The sequence below is a fragment of the Pygocentrus nattereri genome, chromosome 7, assembly GCF_015220715.1.
Source record: "Pygocentrus nattereri isolate fPygNat1 chromosome 7, fPygNat1.pri, whole genome shotgun sequence".
NCBI lineage: Eukaryota > Metazoa > Chordata > Actinopteri > Characiformes > Serrasalmidae > Pygocentrus > Pygocentrus nattereri.
In genome coordinates, this window is record NC_051217.1 from 34824393 (window position 1) to 34850563 (window position 26171).

Genomic DNA, 26171 nt, shown 5'->3' on the forward strand with positions numbered 1-26171 from the left:
GGAGTAGCTGGAATATTTAGGATAAATCTGCTGTTTGACCAGATTTTGCATACAACAGATCTGTTTCTTCATAGTGTATAAAGCGCATATCTTCTACAACTTAATCCCTTAGCAAGCCATGGGCCTGCTGGCCAGCCCAAAGTTATATTACATACTTCTATAACCTAAGAATAGCTTCCTTAGTTTGCATCGAGTACAGTGACTGAATAATAAGCCTTAGTATTTAATAAGCCTGAATCATTAAGGGGTTAAATAGAAAAAGCTGTCCACTTGCACAGATTCAATAAAGGTAATAAGTCAAGCAGTGCTGTCTCCTCGCTTTTAGTTCAGCTGCAGGTTATTCAAATACACAGATTATAGATTGGTACAGGCTCAGTTTACTCAACCAGAGAGTCTGGTTTTGTTCTGTAGTTGAACTTTGTTTAACAGTCTAGGTGACGTGGTCATAGTGACATTTGCCAGCACAAACATGAGATTTCCCTTCATCAGACCTGCTTCTTCATCTTTCTCAGTCTCCTTTAGCTTCTTTCTGTCCCTCTCCTTGCCGTGTTTACTAACATGCTAACTCATATTTACGATTTTTTTGTTTGAACTTGGAAAAATCTTGCCTGGCCTTCCACTGAGCTGCCATGTCTTAATGATCATCTACATGTTGAAGAATTCAGGAATATAAAAGTGCGATACAGTCAACATGATACAAACATCAGCTACATATCGTCAGTGTCCAACAAAAACCATGCATCTGCATTTTTGTTGATTTTTAGTTTTCTACATCATTTTAATACTCCAGCTGTCCTTTACATTGTGTAAAAAACTGCATGAAGCATGGACCAATAGAAATGCTCTAAAATCACTTGGAACAATATATCTTTGCATTGACTTACATTGAAAGGTAAGCGTGTTTTTGCCCTCTCTTTTAAAGTTACCATTTTGGAGATACTTGTTTTTCATTGGACAGTGACGATATGTTAAAATAATATATTGATAATACTGGTGTGATTGTGTGAAAATACACAAAAGAAATATAAAAACAAATAATCTGTTTAGTTGTGTAAAATTAAAATAGTTGGCTCTTTAGCTAACTAGCTTTTTGCTTACCTCATATGAACTTACAGTTAGCTATAGCTAACAAGCAATCAGTTAAAACTCGATAGCCAAGTTTACAGACAACAATTTGCCCAAATACACATTGTAGGTAAACATCTTCACTCTGTAACTAATTACTGATTCAGTATGTATATAATAGATTTTTTCATCTTCGTTTTAAAAAGCTAGAATCCTGTCACAACTTCAGTGGTCAGGACATTCTACAGAAACGTCCACTTTTCTGTCTCTCCATAGGTGTCACTGGTGTTACTGGTCGTCATTGGTGTCACACATAAGAAAGGTTACACCAGAGACGTTTTTAATGAAAAATGCATTTTATAAAACAGCTGATACAGAGCATCAGACCACATGTTGTCAATCACGGAATTTCAACTAAAATATGTAATTGAATCCATTTGTGTTCTATTTTTTCAAAATTGCCTCAGAATAAAGTCGGTCACACCAGTGACGTCAGCTAAAAGCTTCGTATGAAATCATGAGCTAAATGAGAAAATCTCTGAGAACTGAAAGACACAGTGGACTCACCATGTGCTTTTCTTCGTAGATTCTCAGAAAACAGGTAAAAGGAAGTCAAGTGATGTCATCAGTGTGACTTTTATTTAAAATAATAGATTTTTGTTACGCAGTAATACCAGTGACACGGCTCCTGAGGACCACAACTTTCATTACATATTTAATCATATTTATTATTTGTTTCATTTATGTCATTTAATTTATATATTCCATAGTCCTGTATAGATTATTGCCGTTAAAACCACAGAAAAATATGGCCTCAGCCATTACACATGACTGTGAGGACGAGCACTTCAGTGGTGCTTGGAATTCTATATCATTTATTTAAAAAACAATATTGCTAAATTGAGGCTCCACAAGGTGTAATTGTTAAAATATCATATTGTTTCATTTTAAAATATAAATAAATTGTAACCCTAACATGTTTTTCAAGTGTAATATATCTGTAAACACTAGGGACACAGAAATGGACGTTTCTGTAGAATGACCCGGGTGCCAACTGACTACATCGCAGAGCGGCACCAGAGAACCACCTCCAGTTCTGATATAACTGGCTTACAAGTTACAACGTCTCATATGATCGGCTGAGCCGGCGTTACACTTTTCCCCAAATCAAACAACAGAGGAATATAATCCTCCTGATGTTATGTTAGCAAATCTCTGCTAGCACTGTCGAAGCAGATACGGAATAGAGCAGCAGTAGTGCCGATCCCAGATCTCATCCTGCTTTAAAGGATTGCTGTGAATTTGAAGACATGATGGCACATTTAAATAATGAAGAATAAATGCAAAATAATGTTGATAACAATGTGCATTCATTTCTGGGGCTAAATAAATGGCCTAGCAACGCCCCTGGTCTTAGCTATTGTTTTTACTTTTACTTTTTTAATTTGCACTTTTATCTCTTTCTATCATTGTTTTTATTTCTTTTATTAATATTCTTTCTTATTTATCTTATTCTTGTCAATGTATTGTCTTACATCTATTTTTTTTGTTTTGATTTATCCTTATCTGCTGTGTTACTTAAGTTGTTATATTGCAATTTTAATTGTAATATATCTGTTTTAATATAATTTAACAGTTTATTGGTACCTTCTTATTATTAAATGTTACTTTTAGGATTTTTATTATTTAATTAGAGCTTTTTTTACTGTACAACTACTGTACATCAATCTCTGATTCCTATATTACTGTATCTGTCTATATTCTATATTGCTGTATATGAGAGTCTCCGTCAATGTGTTCTGAGTTTAAATAAAGGTTGATTGATTGATTGATTGATTGATTGATTGATTGGTTGATTGATTGGTTGATTGGTTGATTGATTGATTGTATGGCTGCAAAACATGGCTTGCTAGCCGATTGCCCTCTTTCTGTGTTCCCAGCCTGCCCCCAAATACCCACCCTAAAGCAGCTGTAGTTGTTTAAAGTCCCTCCACCCCACCAAAACCTTCAGGATACATCAGAACAGGGTTTTCCTACTCTTTACACAGAAAGAGCACCATCTCTACACTCCTGCTGTAGGATGTGAGAAATGTACATTTTTCTTTTTGGGTGGAGTTTCTCTTTAACCTGCAGAGTAGGCAGCCCCACAGCTGTAGTGCTCCAACCACACAAAAGCCAAAAGTTGATTATAAATGCTAACAAATATTGAGAGTGCACAAAAACAGTGATTAATCTCTTTAATGGAGGGGGGGTTGCCTTCATCATTTCATTGACCTGCCATGACACTGACTTTGCAAGCATGACAACAGCAGTTTCGCTTGTTTAAGTTTGATTTTGAATGAACTCATCGTATATCTGAATTACTCTGGCATTTACACTAAAATAAAAAAATATATACATAACATTTTAGCCGATTAGCAGAAGACGTGAACGTGACAGGAGCTTTTGGCAGAGTGGCGGGCATGATTCGCCAAAACAAACAGCACGAATTGGCGCAGCGGCGACTCGGCTTAAAATCGCCTCCCATAACCCAAAGACTGGAAAGAGTGTTTCGGTCACTCTTCGTTTGTGACCATCCATGCAGTGGCCGCTTTTAAGACCTGACCACAACGTTGCGGCGAGACGCGAATGTGCCGTTCCGAAACCTCAGTCTGAGCTCTTCGGCCGCTGCGATGACGTAGCGACGGGTGAACAACAAAACAGTTGTTGGATTTGAAGTGTGTGTGCGTGCGTGCGTGCGTGCGTGTGTGTGGGGTCGTGTTTTCTGTGTGTTTGCCTGCGCCGACCTCCATTTGTGCCATCATACGGACGCAGAATCGCGCTATTAACACCTTCAACCCTCGGCACTTTGTTGTGGAGGCTTTGGATGCCCCGGCTCGCCCGTTTGGCCGCTCGCCGCGCCAGCAGCTCGTCATGACGGCCGATTTTCCTCAGCCGACCCGAGGACTGCGAAGCGCCGCTCTTCGATGACACAGAGTCACATTTCCACCACCTCCGCTTCGACACATCCGCACCGAGTCGGCTGGAAACACTTTGCAGCACCGTCGGTGTCAGTTTGGCGCGTTTGGTCTAAAATACTTCGCTTGTTTTGCACTTTTCACGCAAATGAAACGGTCTTGGCGCAAGCTAGTCAGTGCTGTAGCCGCCGCTGCTAACAGTCAGCTAACGTGAAGGTAATGGAAGCGCCGTGAGAGACCTTTCCCCCCTTTTCTCCATCATTAATGTGCTGTATTTCTTCTTTTTTTGACAATATTTTATTCGATCTAGATACTTATTTTTCCTTTACACGTCTGTGTTGACACGAAGGAAAAGTCAGGTCTAGCTACGTCCGCGTTTCTCCCTGTTGAAACTGTAGAAACTAGTTAGTGTTTTTATTGAATCCAGTTGAACAGGATCTTGACAGAAAACTACTATGTGGGGTTTGGACGTAATACTGCCAAGGTGATTTGGAAACGTGGGAAGGTAGTGCTTTCAGTGACATCTCTATAATTAATATATTCACAGTAGGTGCTTCTTTGGAAAAGTGAAGGAGTCTCGAGTACATTTATAGCAGCGCTTTAAGAACCAGGCAGGTTTTTCTGTTTTGGTGCTACGAGTACTTCATGCAGCCTCGGAGTCACAAGACTGAATAATCAGCCTTTTTTTTTGCAAACGCGTTTGTTATATTTGTGGACATACATGTATATATTAGAAGTAAGTGGTGTTATTTAAAATGTTGAAAAAAGTTATCTGAAAGGCGCTGAACTGTGTTTTTCTGTTCTGAGAGAAAGTATTATAGTAATTATTAGACTTTACAGACGTACTCGGACTACATAGACTATACAAGCTACTCAAGAGTCCTGTTTCTCAAGGGGGCAGTCAGTGGTGTGCTGCAGCTCTACTGAAATGAGAAGATGAATAGTGAGGATCAGGCTCTAGATTTATGCAATGCAAACACAAAAACCGGCATAGACGCTTCAGCACACGTCTCGGAGGAAATCATTCCACGTAACAGCCTTCATTTAATGGACCGGGATGCAGGGAAGCAAGCAGGTGATGCAGAGACTCTCACCGATGGTGCTCTGGCAAGAGTGATGGACTGTCATGTAAGGGACGAGGACGACAATGGCGAGATAGGCAAAGAAGAACTATTTCCACAGAACAACAATGGGCTCGCTGTTGACTGCAGGCCGAATGGCAGCGAACAGGATAGTAGCAGAGAGAAGTTGCAGTTTTCTGTGGCCGACGATGGCGACATGGACATCGGTGTGGATTTAAGTCTGGATGAAAGTGGAGTTTTGGAGTCCGAACCAGCGACGGCTTGTGGGACCGCTTTAAGCGAGGAAAGTGCTTCTGGATGTACTGGTGCCAAGCCCTTACAGTTGGACACCGACGCAAACAAGGATGTGCAGAAACCTTCAGAAGGGGGTGATGGGATGCCTCCTGGTTTAATGAGTGTGGAGGTTCTTACCCCGTCTCCAGCCCAGGAAGAGGGTGTAGGACATAAACATGGAGCCAAGAGGGTAACATTTCCTTCCGATGAGGAGATCGTCTCCGGATCGGTTGAGCCAAAGGACCCATGGCGACATGGTAGGTATTGAACACTGGTGTATGGTGTCCCTCATACTTTGCTCAGTGGTGTTCTTGTGAAGGTTTTTGAGCTGTTGTGAATGATGCAGTTGCCTTTCCACTAGGGATGAGAGATAAATCATTTAACTCGCATTTTAAGAGAGCTGCAATTTTTTTGTAGCCTGCACTCTTTAAAAAGATGGTTCCTCAAGGTTCTTTAGTAAAGACAGTCATTCTATATAGAACCATGAACACTCTAAGATCCATTTGCATGCTTGAAGTGTTCATTGCATGGTGAAACTGTTCTTCAGATTGATTGGTTGTATATGGTTCTATATAGCACAAATGGATTCTGCTGTAGTTATGGTGTCAACTCTTTTAAAAGTAGAAGAACCTTTTTGGTGCTATATAGAACCCTATGCAAATCTATACACACATCTCCATCAATCTGAAGACTATTTCTTCATGCATAAAACTCTCTAACCATGCAAATGGAGTGTTTATGGTTCTATATAGAACCACTGCCTTTGTTAAAGAACCCTTGAAAAACCACCTTTTTAGGTGTGTACATTATTAAAAAAACATTGTCTTATGTTTTCAGAGGGGGTATTAAACTTAACACAGAGCTTGTGAAATGCCTGTAGACCAATTAGAGGCAACCAATTCTCCATGTGTTGTGAGATCATAACTATGACTTACTGGCAGTTTGGCCATTCAGGGATCCAGCCAAAAATGTGCACATTCTGTTCTTCTTGGCCAAGCCTGAATCTCAATTTATATAATTTATATAATCGTAACGTAAGTTGTGAAAAATAGCAATTAGATATTTTCCCCAAATTGTTCAGCCCTACTTTCCACAGCAGACTGGGGTTCTGTTCCGTGCACACCAGCTTCACTAGTAAGAGTCCTTGGGCTAGACTCCTAACTTGTTCAGCAAGCAGTGCTGCCTCACTATACAAGATGATTTCACCTTGAGCTCAAAATGTTCACGCCCTGCTGCCAAGCCTTTGAAAACGGCTTGTGTTACCTGTCCTCAGGAGAGAGGGACAGAAAAGTAAGAGCGAGGGAAGCTGCAGTCTTTCCAAGGTTCTTGTGATCAAAATGACATTCGATCACTTCAGAAGCCTCCATAACGACTGCATTATGACATGCACCGCAGCGCTATCTGTTTCCCCTTACAGCAGTAGGAGAGATGCTCTCAGAGTGTATCATGACATCATGGCTCAGAATGGGAAGCACATGTAACCGGTTTTAAAAACCTAGTTTGAAGATCTAAAATGAAGTTTCAAGGTTTGCTGAAAAAGTTTATTTAATGATGGATCCCAATTTGCTGTATGATTTCCATATAAGGATGTGTGTAGTGCACATCCGCAGGCCCGTCTCATATGTAAATAGGGTCTGTACGATTCTCTGTCTTGCACTCCAAGCCTGAATTTGTGCTGGAAAGTTTACTGTTTGCTTGGTTTTGGGATAAGAGAGCACATTTACATGTGTAGGTGAATGTGTAACCTATTTGTCTTCTCTCTGTTAAACACTTAATGACAAAAGGCAGTTGTGCAGACAGGCTGTGTCTGATCCACTCGGACCAGCGCACCACACTCTAACACTCCACCACGTCAGTGTTACTGCAGTGCTGAGAATGATCCACCAGCCAAATAGTACCTGCTCTGTGAGGGTCCATGGGGGTCCTGACCACTGAAGAACAGGGTGAAAGGGGTCTAACAAAGTATCAGAGAAACAGATGGACTAGAGTCTGTAACTGTAGAACTACAAAGTGCACCTGTACAGTAAGTGGAGCTGATAAAATGGACAATGAGCGTAGAAACAAGGAGGTGCTTATAATGTTATGCCTGACCAGTGTAGCTTAGGCCTGTAACGTAATGCTGACTCACCGACAGGGAGAGAGACATTTTCCGCAGATTATCACATTCACCCTAGGTCCAACTTTATTGCTAGTGGCCTGTTCTTCAAACTGCAATTAGCCTCACTGAGTCAGTGGGACGTGGCTGGGAGAGGCTGTGAAAATGACAGAGGCCGATTTCATTAGCTTGGAGAACAGTTGGGTTGCTGCCAGAAACGGGATGTTCTATAAAAACCTTTTGGATTGAAGGAAACGCGCGCAACTGCATGTAATCTAATCGCTTAATTGTTGCTGGTAAATGTTCCAAGCCTTCAGCCTGGACAATCAGGATTTTCCACCCAAAACTGTTTTCACTGGTCTTTTTGGTCTGTCTGGGGCATTTAGGCTCGAATGCCAATGTGCTTTGTGTTCTGTTGTGTGCTCAGTTCTTGAGAAAGATATCAAAGAACAGCTTCAATGGTTTATGTAAGTTTTAGCCTTGGGGTTCAACTGATAGCACCACTACAAGCTGTTTTGTCACTCAGGTGACCCAACAACAGACTTCACTGAATGGATTTGTATCTTTGGCTGTTGTTTCCTTAGCAAACCGAAGTCTAATCCCATTTCACCCCTCGCCCCTACCACTCAGAGCTTAGCCCTCGCTTTTGCGCCTTCATGTCTAGGTTTAGGGTGTCCCAAGTTTTGGTAAGATGGAGGGGTCGGATGAAGTGTTGGGCTACATGGCCTCCAATCAGAGGATTTTCAAACACAAGCGACAGAGTGTAACTGCTGCACCATTAAAGGTGGAATGGGAAAATTGGAACAAGAAGCTGGGCAATATATGACTGAGCTGAGCTTTACCCTCCGCCTACAGAGGAGCACTAGTAGCTGTTAATAAAGTATTGCTCTTTTTATTTGAGGGTACCATTTCTGAGGGTAGATTTCAACCACTACCCCTTGTAACTCCGTTCCAATGGGTTAGGGTGACACTCGAAAACAAGGGGTAGTGGTAAAAAGAAGAAATGGGATTGGGCCATTTTCGTGGTCCTGTGTTTGTTTACTCACGTCTTGCTAGGGCTGGGAGATATGGCCAAAAATCTTATCATGATAAAAAAAAATTCATATCAGTTGATATTAATACATATCATGATAAATCTCAAATCATTATTTCTTTCAAGTTTGAAGTTGGGATGAAAGATCAGTCGTTTTTATATCGAAATTGCAAATCCAAAGAGTGCAATTTCCAAATCTCACAAGCTGCGAGTTTTATTATATAAAACATTACAAGCAATGTTGTCTTACCAAGTTTTAAATGTAAAAAAAAAAAAATCAAGTAATAACGAAGAGCTTGGGAACTGCCTGTAGATGAGCTGGACCAATCAAGCTACACAACATCCATGTTCTTTACATGTGACATCACAACCATCTGACATACTCAGTGTTAAAGCCAAGAAAAGTGGATATTCTACTTCTCTGGGCCAAAAAAAAAAAACAGGCCTGAAAATTATTGCATTTAAATCGTGATTGCAGTATAGGCTGGTTTTTCCTCCTGAGTGGTCAGTTACTGTTTTGAACTATGCTTTATGGTCAGAACACGACAAACACTCACCAGGTTAGGGAACCAGCCACAGATGGGTTAAATGCGGAGGTCTAATTCTACAGTGTGCAAACACAGTTGGCTGATGGTTCTGAATTCAGTTCAATTCAAACAGTGGAACATTTCACAAATCTGTCATGGGAGAGTAGGACAAAGCATTTGGTCGGCTGTTTTTGCCAGTTGGAAAAGCACAACCTCAGTTTTTGACTTAGGAAAGAAAATAGATTATTTTAGCTGTCTGGTCATGAATGCTAGGCTGTCTGGTTACAAGTGCTAAACTGTTTAGTTTCTCAACAACATCAGCTTCATACGAACAGCAAACATTAGCTGTCTCGGTAGTTCAGTGATGGATCACACCGCCTTGCTGCCATCACTCCTACCACGTCCATGCCAGAGCACATCACAGTATTCAGACCCCAGCTAGCAGACAACTGGCTTTCTCTATTCTGTCATAGTATTTTGAGGGATGAACCACAATAACATTATATCTGATGCTCGCTGTGTGAAAACGTTAACTGCAGTGTGAATCTCTCATCCTGAGAAACAGTCCTCCTTTTACATGTGTTTAAACTGAGCTCGGTGCTCTTTTGTCTTGATTGATCTGCAGTATCTTTAATTCACCGTGTTGTACGACTGATGGATCGCTGGAAACTAGCCTGAAAAGCTAGGGTTCTCCCACTATCCAGTGCCACACACACAGCGTCCTCAGTTTACTTTCGTTTAAATCAGGCCTGTTATTAAGATGAACCATTTCTTTCTTTGTGAATGCGCTAATACTGAAATGTGACTGAGCGCTGTAATCGTGCTGTAGTTGAGAGGACGAGATGTGACTTAACGTGGCTAAAACATCTTGCAGTGAGAGAAGAGGAAAGAGGTGAGTTCACTGTAGGACAGTGCAGTTGATCTCGTCACTCACACTTGGTCACAGAACAGATCGCCAGTCGCTCCACTCGAACAGGGAATGTATAACTCTGTGGTTCAGACTGTGCTGAACACAGTAGTGTTGCTTTCTTTGCAGTAGAAAGTGCCACCAACTGGAAGTGTGAGAAAGTATTACATCAGTCATTTCTTATAGTTAGTTTGACGAAAGTTATATCACAATAACTATCGCTATCATTTTATCGCCCAGCCCTACATCTAGCTTTATCAACATGATTGTCCCATAGCGCTCATACCTATTTTTCAAGTTTAAACTGGTTGAAGCCTGCAGGGTCACTGCTGTGCCTTAAGCATTAATTCTTCACACTCTTGCTTTTCCACAAGACAGTATAAAGAAGTGGCCTGCAGGCTTTCCTTCTCTGTATTTTGTCTGACTGCTCTCATCAGTACTTGCCCTGTCTTAGAGAAAGTAAACCGGAGGGTAAAAGCCTTTTTTTTTTTTTTCCGTGGAAGCAGTGCAGGGCCTGATCGGTCACTGAATCTTCTGGTCAGTGCCTGTGTTACGTGTTTAAAAAAAGCAACCTAAATCTGAAGAAAGAATGTGTGTAAATCTGAAAAAAATCAGATTTACACACATTCTTTTGGATGCATTATGAACTTTAATGAAACACAATTTTTTATTGTCTGTGGTCCAATTACAGTAAATATGTTTGGTCAAAATAAAGCAGACCTTTTTTTTCCCATTTTTTTCTTACACCAGCAATCAAATGTTGGACACATTTAATACCTAATATGCATATTTCATTTTAAATGCTGTTTCTCTGAAGCCCATGCTTAAATGTTAATGGAATTTGTTTATTCCAAAGGCAAAATTTTACATTTATTTGCAAAATATCAAAAAACTCCAAATGATTTTCAGAAACAGCAAGGTCTCATTTGTGGATGTTCTTCAGGCTTGTTGGAAAAGCATCCCTTATGACTCCTCGTGAAGCTGCTTGAGAGAAAGATAAAGAGAACATCTTTAAAGCCAAAGGGGCCTGAATTTTAAGGCTCAATCCCATTTCACCCCTCGCCCTCTACCACTCATCCCTTAACCCTCTGTTTTACATGTTCACATCAAGAGGTGTTCCGATTCTTGTTGAGATGGGGGGGATAAAGTCGCTGATAGCCTGCTAATGTCCCGGGAGCTAGCTAGCTAACTTTCCCATTCCACTTTAAATAGTCCAGCAGTTCTGACACCTGAAGCGCCAGAATGTAACTGCTGCACCATTTAAGGTGGAACAGGAAAATTCAAACGAGAATCTGGGGAATCTATAACTTAAGCTTCATATCACTGAAGACTTAAGGGTGGATGATAATAAATAATTGCCCCCCTCTTTGAAGGCATCTGATGCCCTGAGTGTAACTAAAGCCCAGCAGTGAGGAGCTGAACTTTTCCCTCTGCTTTCACTTTTTTTATTTGAGGGTCCCCTTTTGTGGGGGAATTTCAACGACTACTCCTTGTAATTCAGTTCCAAGAAGTTAGGGTAACACTCCTAAACAAGGGCTAGGGGTAAAAAGAAGAAATGTGATTGCGCCTAAAACTTGTTTAACACTTTTCTGATCACTGCGGGGTTGCGTATGTGTTATTTCATAGTTTGTATGTCTTTACTTGGGCTTGTCAAAGTGATTGTGATCTGATCGCCTGATAGCAGTTCTTTTCCATGATTTGTTACCTTTTGCAGTGATACTTCTATATTGTAACATACAATGAGTGCGTATACATGCTCTCAATAATCCGATCATAATCAAATTCCTGCAGTTATCTGATTATTCAGATAAACGCTACACTCCGATCTAAGAATCCAATTAAGAAATCTGATAAAGAAGCTGGATTTTATCTCAGTAATCGGATTTCTCCGTGCATGTAAACTCGTATTCGGATTTCTATCGGATCTCTCAGTCTGAGCATGCAGGAGATCAGACGGTGGATGTCGTGAGACGCAGCAAAAGTGCTTAAACCAAACATGAAATAAAGGATTTAAAGCCCAGTTGGCCTCTTTAGATTTGTGCATCATTAGTGCAATTAAATAGTTTTAAAGTAATTTAATTGTTCATAATTAAATTGTAATTAACAGTAATACATTAAAAAATGTAATTGATATGGCTGTTACAGCTACATTTTCATGACTGTGACAGGTCTATCTACATTATTGTAAAATGTAGAAAATAGAAAAGGGAGGCAAACCCCCAAGCAGCTAGGTGTCCAAACTTTTGACTGGTAGTGTATCTTGCATGACGTCGTGTCACTGTTACACGCTGTCATTGGTATATATAGAATTTTGTCTGTATCATGCAGCTCTAGTATGGCCTTATAGTTCCTCAGTGCAGGCTGGACGTCTCGTTTCCGTCTCCCGCTGTTCCGCTATTGGTGAGGCACATGGAAGTACCATAATATTCCTTTGGGTCTGCTGGGCTATTCCGGCCTGGACTGAACTCAGTTTCCTGATATTCTGTGACTTTTACAGCTTTTTTTTTCCTACTACGTTACAACACCCCCAGCACCCAACTCCCTCTGCCCCTTGCCTTCTCTCTCTAACCCCCTCTTTCTCGTTCTCTCTCTCTCTCTCTCTCTCTCTCTCTCTCTCTCTCTCTCTCTCTCTCTCTCTCTAACCCCCTCTTTCTCTCTCTCTCTCTAACCCCCTCTCTCTCTCTCTCTCTCTCTCTCTCTCTCTCTCTCTCTCTCTCTCTCTCTCTCTCTCTCTCTCTCTCTCTAACCCCCTCTTTCTCTCTAACCCTCTCTTTCTCTTCTAACTCTCACTCTCTCTAACTTTCTCTCTCTCTCTCTAACTTTCTAACCCTCTCTTTCTCTTGTAACTCTTTCTCTCTCTCTCTCTCTCTAACCCCCTCTTTCTCTCTAACCCTCTCTTTCTCTTCTAACTCTCACTCTCTCTAACTTTCTCTCTCTCTCTAACTCTCTAACCCTCTCTTTCTCTTGTAACTCTTTCTCTCTCTCTCTCTCTCTCTCTCTCTCTCTCTCTCTCTCTCTCTCTCTCTCTCTCTCTCTCTCTAATCTTTAATCATGTGATTGCATGTGAGCAATTGTGCATAGTTCAGTCTTCCTTGGGGCAGATGTTGTATTATCAGGGCTCCAGACAAAGAAACTGGCTCCCACAAAAAAAAAATTAAATCAGGCGCCAATAGCATTTTTAAAGTGCTAAGTAGTAATAATGCAGAAAAATAAAAAAAAGTTTTTCAACACACCTCAGGTCAGCTTTGTGATCTGTAGGGAAACAGTTGTTTCAGATTTTCCACATAATTAAATGGTTAACATGTCAACATATTGATGCAGAGTGGTTTGATATGAAATGCTTTGTTCTAGAGAGACTTACAGAGTCAGAAATGTTCAGAGTGATGATGGTGGGAACCAGACGTCTGAGGAGTTAAATGTCTCTAAAAGCTTCCTCCCAGATAAGTATTAGGTGAAATGGTTATGAAAACAGTGCCTGATGTTTGGGACGTTAAATCAATTCATTTTAGTCCATTCATGGTGGAGGGATACATGAAAGGTATTCCAAGGTAAAATGGTCCCCAAAGAATTTTCAGATTTACTGCCGTATTACCGTGATCAACATTACGTAAAAAGTCAGAGGACACGTGCTGGTTCACTGGTGGTTTCAGATAGTAAATCAAATGGCTGTGTTTGCATCGTAGACATCAGGAGTCCTGGTTTCTATCACCATCACTGTAAAGACTTGAGTCTAAGTCCTCTGCAAATGAACCATTTCACTATAAAACAATCAGAATGTCTGTTTGTATCTCAACCACTGATCTGCACAGGAATTTTTCTTTTTTCGCATCCGTTTTATGCGTTCGACTCCCGCCGTGTTTTTTCACCGTCTCTTTTCTGAAATGATTCATTCCTGTTATGAAATCCATTTTCCAGCTACATCTTTGCCTGCTTTCCAACAGAATTCAAACAGGTTCACTGGTCCTGAGTCAGACTGAGGTTGAGCACAGTCTGTGTGACAGAGACTGTGATTGTGAAAAATCTAATATTTTTTGCTTTGCCATTTTCTACACGTTGACCTTGACGGAAGAAAGCTCAGCTCTGCTGGGCTCGTACGCTTTTCGTCATGTTTTGCCGCTCTGGTTGAAATCCTGTGATGGCTCAGGTGTTTTTAGATGACGTCTCACATTTTGATGTATGAAGATGAAAAATTATAAAGGAAAATGCATGAAGAAGCAGTAAATACAGTACAATAGTAATAAATAATTACTTATTAAAAACAAATATAATAATCCAAAGTCGCCATCTGTCGCCACTGGTGAGTTAATCAGTTTTATTACTTACAAATGAATAATTTTGGTCACAGTTGCCACCATTTTAGTTGCAGTCTGGAGCTCTGGATCATGGCATTTTACTGCTAATGTTATACCACTAACAAAAAAACCAGCACGCTGGCCCACAAACAAGTCAACTGAGCCTCATTTTAGATTATCCTGGACCTTATTATGTACAAGCTTTTCATTATTTTGCTGACGAAATGTTGACTGAAGAATTGGATTGTTGTATTTGCAGCTTGGAAGTGTGATAAACCGTTTGAACTTCCTCAGCCAGAATGCCCTTCAGCCCATGCTAACATTGTCTTTTAAAGAGTGAAGTGTGATTATGAATCAGCATGTGTTGGTGGCTTTTGCCGTCTTTTAGAGTCAGGAATATTCTGCATATCGGTAGGAAACAGAGTGTTTTCATCACCAAGTTTCCTGCGCTCTTTTTAATACGGAGGAGTAATTCCTGCCACTGCTTTCTTGCTATCTCGTCCCTCAGTGCCAGGAAAGAAGCTTGGCGGAAGAGTTAACACTTCATTCAGTATCGGGCACAGCCCTGGTCCTGGGCACCTAAAGAACACAAGCTGAATCCAGGGCTTTGTGATGCGTCATTCTGAACGTGGTGCCTTGGCTGAAGGGTTAAATGTTTAAGACACTGTAATACGGCAGTATTTGTGGCACATTGTAAGAGCCAGTCTGACTGATCATTAACTAGGATCGTTCTTGAAGCCGTCCAGAGTCATGCCCTGTGCGACGGCCCTTCCAGGATCCTGACATCTCTGGGCTTTTCAGTGTCTGTCCTCTCACCTGCTTTTGTGTCCACTCTGATTGTAGACGATCAGACGATCTCTCTCTCTAACTCTGTCTCTCTCTCTCTCTTTCTCTAACTCTCTCTGTCTGTCTCTTTCTCTGTCTAACTCTCGTCTCTCTTCTAACTCCCGTCTCTCTCTCTCTGTCTCTCACTCTCTCTGTCTCTCTAACTCTTTGTCTCTCTAACTCTCTTTTTCTCTAGCTCTCTCTCTAACTCTCTTCTCTCTTTCGCCTTTCTGTTGAATGCAATATTCTCCAGTATTCAAAAACTGTAATCATTAATGGAAAACCAAACTTAAAAAAAATTCTGATTCATTCATATTATTATGAATGTAATGTATTTTTTTTAAAGTTGAGTAAATTATTCATTTAGCTTTTTTTAACGTCCTTGATTTAAACATAATTCAAAAAACAGCAACGAAAAAAACATCAGTGCACCTGCTGCATTTTGGTATTGCTCACTATTTAGTATGTTCGCTGGTATTTTTTTTGTCTGTAGTTGGAGGCCTAAACCAGAACTTGAAACAAACTTTTGATTTCATAAAAGTGGTAAAAGTAGGAATGTGCCATGATATTGTATCAATATTCGCAGATAATTTGTTTAAAACAAAAATCAGACAGATGTTTACATTTGACTGATATTTCAAGCTGATATATTGCTGCATTACCGGTGTGTTTTGCTTGTAGATGATGCTTCAGATTTCATGTCCCTCGGTGAGATATAAATCTATGGCATAGCAATAGCTGGAAATGCTTTTGCTCGGCATTTAATGGTGCATTTCAACAAGAACTCTGCAGCAACCCTGCTGACAGACCAAAACCTCATCTCCAAAATAGTAGCTTTACAGAATAAGGAAACCCCTCCCATTGTCATTTTTAATTTCCAGTGATGTGAGCGAGTGTAGCGGCACGGTGGCGTGGTGGGTAGCGCTTTCGCCTCACAAGCGAGAAGGGCCTGGGTTCGATTCCCCAGGCGGGTCCGTTCTGTGTGGAGTTTGCATGTTCTACCCGTGTCTGCATAGTTTTCCTCTGGGTACTCCGGTTTCCTTCCACAGTCCAAAGACATGCAGTCAGGCTGATTGGACATGCTAGGTTGCCCCTAGGTGTGGGTGTGTGCGTGTGAATGTGTCTGTCTGTCTGTCTGCCCTGCGATGGACTGGCGACCTGGGTGTGTCCGGCCTTCCGCCCGATGACAGCAGGGACCCTGAGGGAGAAGTGGCTTAGAAAATGTGTGTGTGTCTGTGAGAGAGAGTGAGTGTAAAGAGATTTAAAGTTCTCTTTCTGCTCCATTCATCATTAAATTTGGACACAATCTATATAAAAAAGCTACTCCTTTCCAAAAATGAAGAAAAATAAATGCAGAGTTTAGACAGTGAACATAAAAATATGCATTATCTCTATAAATCGCTCTGTTTGTTTTTTTAATTAGTCTGAATTACAGATATTTATTTTTCTGATACTGTGGCAGCCGTACCCTCATCAGTATAGTTTAATTAATGACCGATTTGAGTTACTTACCAATATGAGTGTGAACCATCCTGTCAGAGAGATCGGATTTGAGCAGTGAGGCCTGTAATGTGAATGTAGCTTAATGCACAGAGAGAAAGGACATGCTGCCCACATGTATGTCACGGACTTGGAGACCAACACGCTCATTTGCTCTCTGTCATGCTCTGGTCATGTCTCGTGTGACCGCGCCATAGTGCTATGTGAATGACACTGTAGTCACCCTGTTCATTGTGCCAGCGCGAACTTCAGCAAAAGGGCTATTTTTGACCATAGCACTTGTTCATTAGCATCCACTGGTGTCCCGTGGGCCCTGCCACCCAGCCCCACATATGAGATACAGCCAGTGTTTTGATTAGGCACAGCGTGTTGTTTTGAATGAAGCAGTTTTTTTTTTTAGATGGGCGTCTGTAGAGGCTGCGTTTCGGGTACAGTGTGAGCACCCACATTACATCGTGCAAGTCGGGCCAAGTCTTTTTATACAGTGTGAGTATATAGATCACAGGCTTTGTCCGACCACGATGGGCAACTCGAACGTACAATGTGAGTCACCGAAGAACAAAATTTCTAAAATCACACAGTGGCTTAACATGGCCATCTTGGTCCAGAGAGTCAGGAGGTCTCGGAAGGAAAGACACACGTATATACACTCTCCCTGTCAGTTCCATCCCATATAGTCGACCTTCTGCTTGGTAATTACGCCACTTGCCAATGTCACTGGGTCCTTGTGGCAGGGCCATTGATCTCTCACAGATTCATGAAAACCTGCGGTGTTAAACAGGGCTAACAGAGGCCCAAATGCCCCCAGGCATCTTTTCGTTTGAGCCCAATGGTTGTTCACCGCTGGCCTCATCAGAACAGTCTTTGAGATGTCATTTGAGCTAATGCTTTGCTATAGCTGAGGTACTTGTCTAATTTAATTCTGAAAATGAAAGTGTTCGTTTTATCCACAAATTAACAGATTAACAAATTAAAAATTTGCCCTGGCCACTCGAGACGCTAAGCGACAAATCTTGTGGCAAAAATTTTAGATGTAAATTTTAGATACCAGTCAGATGTTTATTTTCTTTTTGCTCCAAATCCCGTGTGTCTACTCCGTGAAGATTGCGGCACTAAATGAGTTGTTCCCTATAAACATAAAGATATAGACAAGAACATCATGACTTTTTCTTCCACTTGATGCTGAATTTTTCAAATTAGTTTCTTTTGTAGTCGTCATTGTTATGCAGTTCTCTTCTAGTGTCAGCCCTGGCACTTGTAGTCTTATTTAGTGTCTTTATATATCTGTTTTAATAGCTCAGTCATCAAGGCAGACTGCTTACTGTGTGCTGTCACGGTGGGTAGCGATGATGTTACAGTTAGTAAATTTTGTCTGTTTTGTCTAAAAGTCAGTTAAGTCTCTGATGAAACAGACTCTGGGTTTCACTTGAATTGATAAAGTCCTTATTTTGTTATTAACGAAATTCAGCAGGCCTGCTGTTTTTAATATGTTCAAAGATACTGTATATCCAAGGCCAATGGCTAGTCAGGCCACAGGGTCTGCATAACCATTATTATAAAGGATAGAAAAGTTGCGCTGATTAAAATAGAGCCACCATGTTGAAATTAAATAATTCTCCATAGTTTATTGGTTATAGGTTCAGGTCAACATAGGAGAGTGTCTGGGTCTGGGCTCGGACCGCGGTCGACCTTTTAGTGACCTCTGAGGTAGTGGAATAAGGTGCAGAGATATTTAACATGCTGTGATCTGTGAGTTTACGCAGTCAGATTATAACATGCGTGAGCTCAGCAGTTACTAAGGTAGGAATAATACAGTACTTCAGTAGAACACAGTATTAGCAGCAATGTTCCAGGTAGTGCAAGTAGAGCATCAAAAAGTGGTGTGTATATGTGTGTGAGGGGGGATTTCCAGTTCAGTCCTTGTGTTGCAGAGTCCGGCAGTGATGGCACGGATGCTCCGTTACCTTCTGCCAGATGGCAGCAGTGAAAAAAGTCAGTGTAAGGGATGGATGGATGCTGGTGGCTTTGTGGATGCAGCTTGTGGTGTAGATGCCCACGATGAAGGGCAGAGACCTCCCAATTATCTTCTCAGGTGTCCTCACTATTCACTGTAGGGTCTTGCGGTTCGAGGCTATGCAATTCCCAAACCAGGTGATTATGCCGCTGCCCAGGATGCTCTTCAACGTAGTCAAGTCAAATTTATTTGTGTAGCGCTTTTTACAACTGATGTTGTCACAAAGCAGCTTCACAGAACTCCAGCAAAGACAAAGTTTTAACAAGAATGTAAAAACCGCAGGTGAACAAGCCAGGGGCGACAGTGGCACGGAAAAACTCCCTCAGAGCTGAGGAAGAAACCTTGGGAGGAACCAGTGCTCACAAGTGGGGACCCATCCACCTCTGGTCAAACAACCTACAAAGTTATTATGCTACTAATATTAATAGTGGTAGTATTAGTAGTAGTGATAGCTAGGAGTCCTTGAAAACTTCAGTGTAGGGTGGGCAGCTAGTCCAAGGCAGGTGGCGGTAGCTGGGGCATGGGCAGCTGGTCTGAAATGGGTAGCAGGAGAGCTCGACAGTCAGTCGTCCCTCAGTGTCCGGCCGGACAGGTGGGCGGTCGTTTACTTTGAAGTACAGTTCTACAGTACCCCTGTAGAACATGATGAGGGTGGGAGGGGAAAGATGAGCCTTCTTCAGTCTCCACAGGAAGTAGAGGCACTGCTGGGCTCTCTTGGATGTGGAGTTGGTGTTGAGGCACCAGGTGAAGTTCTCTGTGATGTGGATATTTTAGTGGCCAAAATTAAAAATGTTGTGGCCAGGGGTAACAGACAGTAGGCAGTAGGCAATGTCTGCCCCTGCTTTTTTCAAATCTTGCAATTATCAAAGGCTTTTCACTTTTTAAAATTATTTTATTTAAGAGAGACATGAAAAACACCTTGAAATCTTAAAAAGAGCTGTAGCTGTAAAACTAAGGCTCAATCCCATTTCGCCCTTCACCCCTACCACTGAGTCCTTAGCCCTCGTCTAGGGGTAGGGTGTCCCGATTCTTGTTGAGATAGAGGGATTAGCGTGTTAGGGTTACAAGACCCTCCAAACGGAGTCATCTTGCCGGAAAAACCGGCAAGATGACTGAACAAGAGACCAAAGAAACACAAGTGTGAGAAATTAGAGTAACCATTATATTATCTTAGTTTAATGTTGTTTGTGTATTATGGTCCTTTTCTTCATAACCAGCATAACAAATCGATAATAGCATTTTAACTTTCCCATTCCACCTTAAATAGGGCAGCAATTCTGATGCTTGAAACGCCAGAATATAACTGCTGCATCAGCTTTGTATAGCCAATGAATTAGCGGTGGGCAATAATAATGAATTTCCCCCTCTTTGCAAGCATATGATGCCCTAAATGTAACTAAAGTCCAGCAGTGAGGAGCTGAACTTTACCCTCCTCTGCCATCACTGAAGACAGGCCAGGTCACCTAGAGAGTAACGCTAGTAGGTGGTAATGAAACATTTGTTTATTTATTTATTTACAACCCCAATTCCAATGAAGTTGGGACTAGGGTTGCAACGGTATGAGATTTTCACGGTATGATAACCGTCTCAGAAAATACGCGGTATCACGGTTATCGCGGTATCATGGATTGTTACATATATTATTAAAAGATCCACTGACCCTTAAAGAAATTACCACGAAAGTTTTTTTTGTTTAATTAACTATTTATTGTAGTTGAAACCTGGAACTATTATAAACAAAATATCTCCTTAAAAAAAAAAAAGCTGTACACCTGTTTTTGCAAAAACTGCAATATTAGATTATTGGTACATTGGAACAGCTTTTTTCATCAGGTGAAGGAAACCAGGTTTTTCCACTGCTCTTAAGGGCATCATGTCTTTGGCAATAAAATACGCCACAGCATGATTCAATTCTTGGGCTTGTTTAGATGAGGGATCTAACTTAATTCCCTTTGCAAATGACTGTGTGACAGTTGGCTGAGCTGGATCAGGAAATTTCTTTGCACAGCTAGCTTGTCCCTAAACCAATAACAGAATAATAATATTAATCAATTATGTTTATAATAATAATAAAAAATAAATGTGTATATATGTGTATATATATATATATATATATATATATATATATATATGTGTGTGTGTGTGTGTAAAGATCCTGTATTTAAAATATTCAGTACAATTATTTAAGTTTAATTATTTAATTATTTAATATCTGAGCCTGTGTGCGTGTCTGACCAACTACTGTTGTAAACGTCCGTTTTACTGCCAAGTTAATATAACCAGAGACTGCAGAAAGAGGGGACTATCTATTTTATACATGATCCTCACAATAGAGGCACGTCAGATTTTAAATATAAACTCATGCAAATTAATGGCGTCTTTCACGTTGAGTCCGACTCCGGAAACATCCAAATCAGTCTGTGAGGACCTGAACACGGACACGCGCATCCACCACAGCACGCGCTTCATAGCCACGGGCATAACGTTACTTCCAGCACCTGCATGCTCATAGTTCGGATGACTCAGCACTTTTGCGGGCGCTTAACGCGTGGGCTGTGCACGAATACAAAGATAGGTTTTATAGTCGAAATTTCACGCATTTAGGGTCGGACTGAAATTATAAACGAGCACAGCGGGGTGGTGTTCTCGGAGATGGGAGAACAGGTTAGAGGTATTCCCTCCTTTAGCTGCCACTTTCCTGCCACATTGATTACAAATCGGATTCCCATCCTCGCGTGCATTTGGCGGGTATCCGAAGTAGTCCCACACTGCTGACTTTAGTTTAGCCTTTTTTTTAGGGGGACGGAGATTTGTTAAGTCTGTGGCACTCTCTGCCATTCTCACTGCTGTGTGCTTGTGTGACTGAAACGGAGCGGAGCTGCGCATGCGCGGGTGAGTTTCTGAGCTGGGTTGTGTTTTACCGGTAATGAGCAAATGCCCACGGTATGATAACCGTGCATTTTAATACCGTGGTATACCGTGGAACCGGTTACCGCTGCAACCCTAGTTGGGACTTTGTATAAAACATAAATAAAAACTATTTTCAACCTATATTCAATTGAATACACTACAAAGACAAGATATTTAATGTTCAAACGGATAAACTTTATTGTTTTCTGCAAATGTTCACTCATTTTGAATTTGATGCCTGCAACACGTTCCAAAGAAGTTGGGACAGGGGCGTGTTTACCACTGTGTTACATCACCTTTCCTTTTAACAGCACTCAATAAGTGTTTGGGAACTGAGGACACTAATTGTTGAAGCTTTGTAGGTGGAATTCTTTCCCATTCTTGCTTGATGTACAACTTCAGCTGCTCAACAGTCCGGGGGTCTCCGTTGTCGTATTTTGCGCTTCATAATGCGCCACACATTTTCAATGGGAGACAGGTCTGGACTGCAGGCAGGCCAGTCTAGTACCCGCACTGTTTTACTACGAAGCCACGCTGTTGTAATGTGCAGAATGTGGCTTGGCATTGTCTTGCTGAAATAAGCAGGGACGTCCCTGAAAAAGACATTGCTTGGATGGCAGCAGGTGTTGCTCCAAAACCTGTATGTACCTTTCAGCATTAATGGTGCCTTCACAGATGGGCAAGTTATCCATGCCATGGGCACTAACACACCCCCACAATATCAGAGATGCTGGCTTTTGAACTTTGCACTGATAACAATCCAGACCGCTCTTTTCCTCCTTGGCCTGGAGGACACGACGTCCATGATTTACAAAAACAATTTGAAATGTGGACTCGTCAGACCACAGGACGCTTTTCCACTGATCGTCAGTCCATCTCGCCGGCGGCGTTTCTGGGTGTTGTTGATATGGCTTTCACTTTGCATGGCAGAGTTTTAACTTGCACTTGTAGATGGAGCGACAAACTGTGTTCACTGACAGTGGTTTTCTGAAGTGTTCCTGAGCCCATGTGGTAATATCCATTACAGAATGATGTCGGTTTTTAATGCAGTGCTGCCTGAGGGATCAAAGGTCTCGGGCATTCAATGTTGGTTTTCTGCCTTGCTGCTTACTTGCAGAGATTTCTCCAGATTCTCTGAATCTTTTGATGATATTATGGACTGTAGATGATGAAATCCCTAAATTCCTTGCAATGTTGAGAAATGTTGTTCTTAAACTGTTGGACTATTTGCTCACACAGTTGTTCACAAAGTGGTGAACCTCGCCGCATCCTTGCTTGTGAACGACTGAGCCTTTCAGGGATGCTCCCTTTATACCCAATCATGATACTCACCTGTTTCCAATTAACCTGTTCACCTGAGGAATGTTCCAAACAGGTGTTTTTTGAGCATTCCTCAACTTTCCCAGTCTTTTGTTGCCTCTGTCCCAACTTCTATGGAACATTTTGCAGGCATCAAATTCAAAATGAGTGAATGTTTGCAAAAAACAATAAAGTTTATCCGTTTGAACATTGAATATCTTGTCTTTGTAGTGTATTCAATTGAATATAGGTTGAAAAGGATTTGCAAATCATTGTATTCTGTTTTACACAACGTCCCAACTTCATTGGAATTGGGGTTGTATTTATTTTGAGGGTCCCATTTCGTAGGACAAGATTTCAACCACTACACAGTAACTCAGTTCCAAGGGGTTAAGGTGACACTCAAAAACAAGGGGTAGGGGTAAAAATAAGGATGTTAGGATACCTGATAAGTAGTGGTACAGTAGCTTTTTGTCTTCTTTTTTATTTTATATTCACCCAGTTTTCCTACCTAATTTGGTAATTTCCACCCACCAGCTGGGTGTCCCCATCACACAATGCTATCGGGCCTGTCTAGGTGTGTTTGTTTTCGTCTGTAGTACGCCTGTCTGCTTTACCTGTTTGTCACAGGTAAAGCAGACAGGCTCTTCACATGTTGCATTACCCTGCCTATACATGCGGTGCACAGTTGGCAGAACTCATCGATGCCTGAAGTCAATCATATTGTTAAAATGGTCTTTCCAGGATCGTTTCGCAGGACTGAAAACAAAAGCATAAATGTTCTGCTTTTTAATATTTCATTAATGTGTTCAAACCGAGCAAAGCCCACGTCAACAGACGTTCTGCAAAACTGTCTTGCAGCTTCCAGCTGGACGCAGAATTCTAGTGCTGTTCATACTCTGAATAGAGCTGGAGCAGGTGGTGTAACGATGATGAGAAAATTCCAATAGATGAGTAATTCTAATGGAGTTATTAGAAATGATAACAATAACAATAAAGCCGTGAAAGAACATAACGGCATTAAAAACCTGGAGAGGAAGTGTGTTGCTAGGAAAAGATTAGCCTCTGTTCTTGACATCAGCATAAACTTCTCACCATGTTGAGTTCTCGGTAATGTATTATCTTGTTTGAACAGAGAAGAACAGAATGCAGGTCTTAGCTACCCATGTGCTTTTTCTCCTCTTATCCTGAGGGCCATCGGCAGAAGCTGAGCTGAGCTGAAAGGAGTCGTCATCGTCTGAAACTGCCAGTCTTTTGGCTTAGCAGATGTTGTGATATGGCATTTGCTGATGTGAAAGTTGAGTATTTGTGCATTGCGGAGGTTCATAATGTACAGAAGTGTATTACTTTGCTTCATTTTTCTTTTCTTTTCTTTAGTTGATAAGGTTTGGGGACTAACACTAGCTAGCACCAACTAAGAAGGTCCAGTCTAACTAGAGCATTGTCCTACTTGATTAAAGATCCACCGATCAAGCATAACATTATGAGCACCTCCTTGTTTTCTGTACTTTACAGATCCTTATCACTAGAGTTGAGTGGGATCAACTCGTTCTATAGCATCAAACCAACATCCAGTGGATTCCGACGAGCTTTGTCTCCAGCACTGGACACTTGGCTTAAGTCTTTATCCTCTAAGCTTGTCAGCGTTCGAGAGAAGGAAGTGAATATCCAGTGCATTCGAGTTAGTTTTACTTTCACAGATGTGGTTTGGTTTGTGGTCGAATGAGTTCTGTGTTTGAAGCCTGTTGTTTAGCACATTTTGGGTAGATCTTGTCTTCAGATTGTAGCAGTTAAAATAAAATGGATGGTGTTTCTGTGCTGTATGTGACTTGTGTTAGTGAACATCTTGTTCACCAGTAATTTACAGCGTGATACTCTTTTACATACATGCCCAAATACTGGCTAGTGCCTCACCGGTGGCTGCTGCCTCAGTGAATAAAAGTGCATCCCCAGGGCCGACAGCTCATGACTGAGATGTCCTTGAGCAAGACACCTAACCCCCAACTGCTCCCTGGGCACGGTGGATAGGGCTGCCCACCGCTCCAGGCAAGTGTACTCACTGCCCCCTAGTGTTTGTGTTTTCATTAGTGTGTATGTGGTGTTTCACTTCTTGGATGGGTTAAATGCGGAGGTGGAATTTCCCCGGTCGTGGGATCAAAAAAGTATCACTTAACTTATAAAAGTAATTTTTATAGAGCAGATCACTGAAGAGACACATCTGAGATCGAGTTTATAGCTCAGATTTGTGGAAAATGGTTCGACTTTCGGTACAAAAAAATTATTATTTTTTTTACAGCAAAACTGTCCGGATGGCTGAGCAAGACACCAAAGAAACACACAAATGTGAGAATTTTCTCTGTTAAACCACTGTATTATTTTAGTTTAATGCCATTTCAGTGTATTATGGACATAACAAGAAAAAAAACTGCTAATGGTATGCTAACGTCTCAGTAGCAAGCTAGCTAACTTTCCTGTTCCACCTTAAATAGTCCAGCAGTTTTGACAGTTGAAGCACCAGAATGTAACTTCTGCACCATTTAAGGTGGAACAGGAAAATTCAAACAAGAATCTGGTGAATATCTGACTTCAGCTTCATATCACTGGAGAATTAGTGGTGGGTGATAATTGCCCCCTTGTTGAAGGCATATGATGCCCTAAATGTAAAGCCCAGCAGTGAGGAGCTGAACTTTACCCTCCTCTGCTATCCCTGCAGACGGGCCAGGCAGGGCTACAGAGCAGCGGTAGTGGCTGTTAATGAATTAATGCTCTTTTTATTTGAGAGTTCAGTTCAAAGGAGACACTCAGAGACACTCGGAAACAAGGGGTAGAGGTGAAAATAAGAAAAGGGATTGGGCTCTAAGTGTAGTTCTCGCATATATGTCTCATTTCAAAGCTCTTAAAGGAAGATTATCCAGTCAGTATTGGCTGTTTATCAAGGTTTCTGTCTCAACCTTCTCAGAAAAGAAAAAGTATAATTTCTACTGCTGTCAAAAAACACAGGAAACCATGTTGCTGCTGTACAGGTCATCTCTGTTTGTTTGTCTGTGATAGTCAGTGGTGGACTAACTAAGTACATGTAATTTGTTACTGTATTTAAGTATTTTTTGTGTATCTGTACTGAAGTATTTCCATTTTGGGTGACCTTTTACTTTCACTCCATTTCAAAACCAAATATCTTACTTTTTACTCCACTACTTTTGGAGAATCTGTCATTCCTTTTGGTTTCTGTGTGCACAAAAACATAACACGTCAAAACAAAAGAAGGGCAAAGCAAGAGCACCAATCAGGGCACAGCGCGCACTTTGTTTTGAGCTTGTTTTGACCTGTTGGACATGCCGACCCAGTGCAAGCAGACAGTTCAACATTTTGGGAGTTCAACATAAATGATGAAC

At 41.3% G+C, this 26171-nt stretch overlaps 1 protein-coding gene across 1 annotated transcript in view; it reads left to right on the forward strand.

Annotated features, from left to right (window-relative positions):
- Nucleotides 1-3756: 3756 nt before the first annotated feature.
- ppp1r37 (protein phosphatase 1, regulatory subunit 37) overlaps nucleotides 3757-26171 on the forward strand; it is a 93788-nt gene continuing 71373 nt past the window's right edge. Inside the window, exon 1 of the mRNA XM_017701962.2 lies at nucleotides 3757-5634. Coding sequence (XP_017557451.1) covers nucleotides 4959-5634 — 676 coding nt within the window. The 5' untranslated portion in view covers nucleotides 3757-4958. The remainder of the gene's footprint in view (nucleotides 5635-26171) is intronic.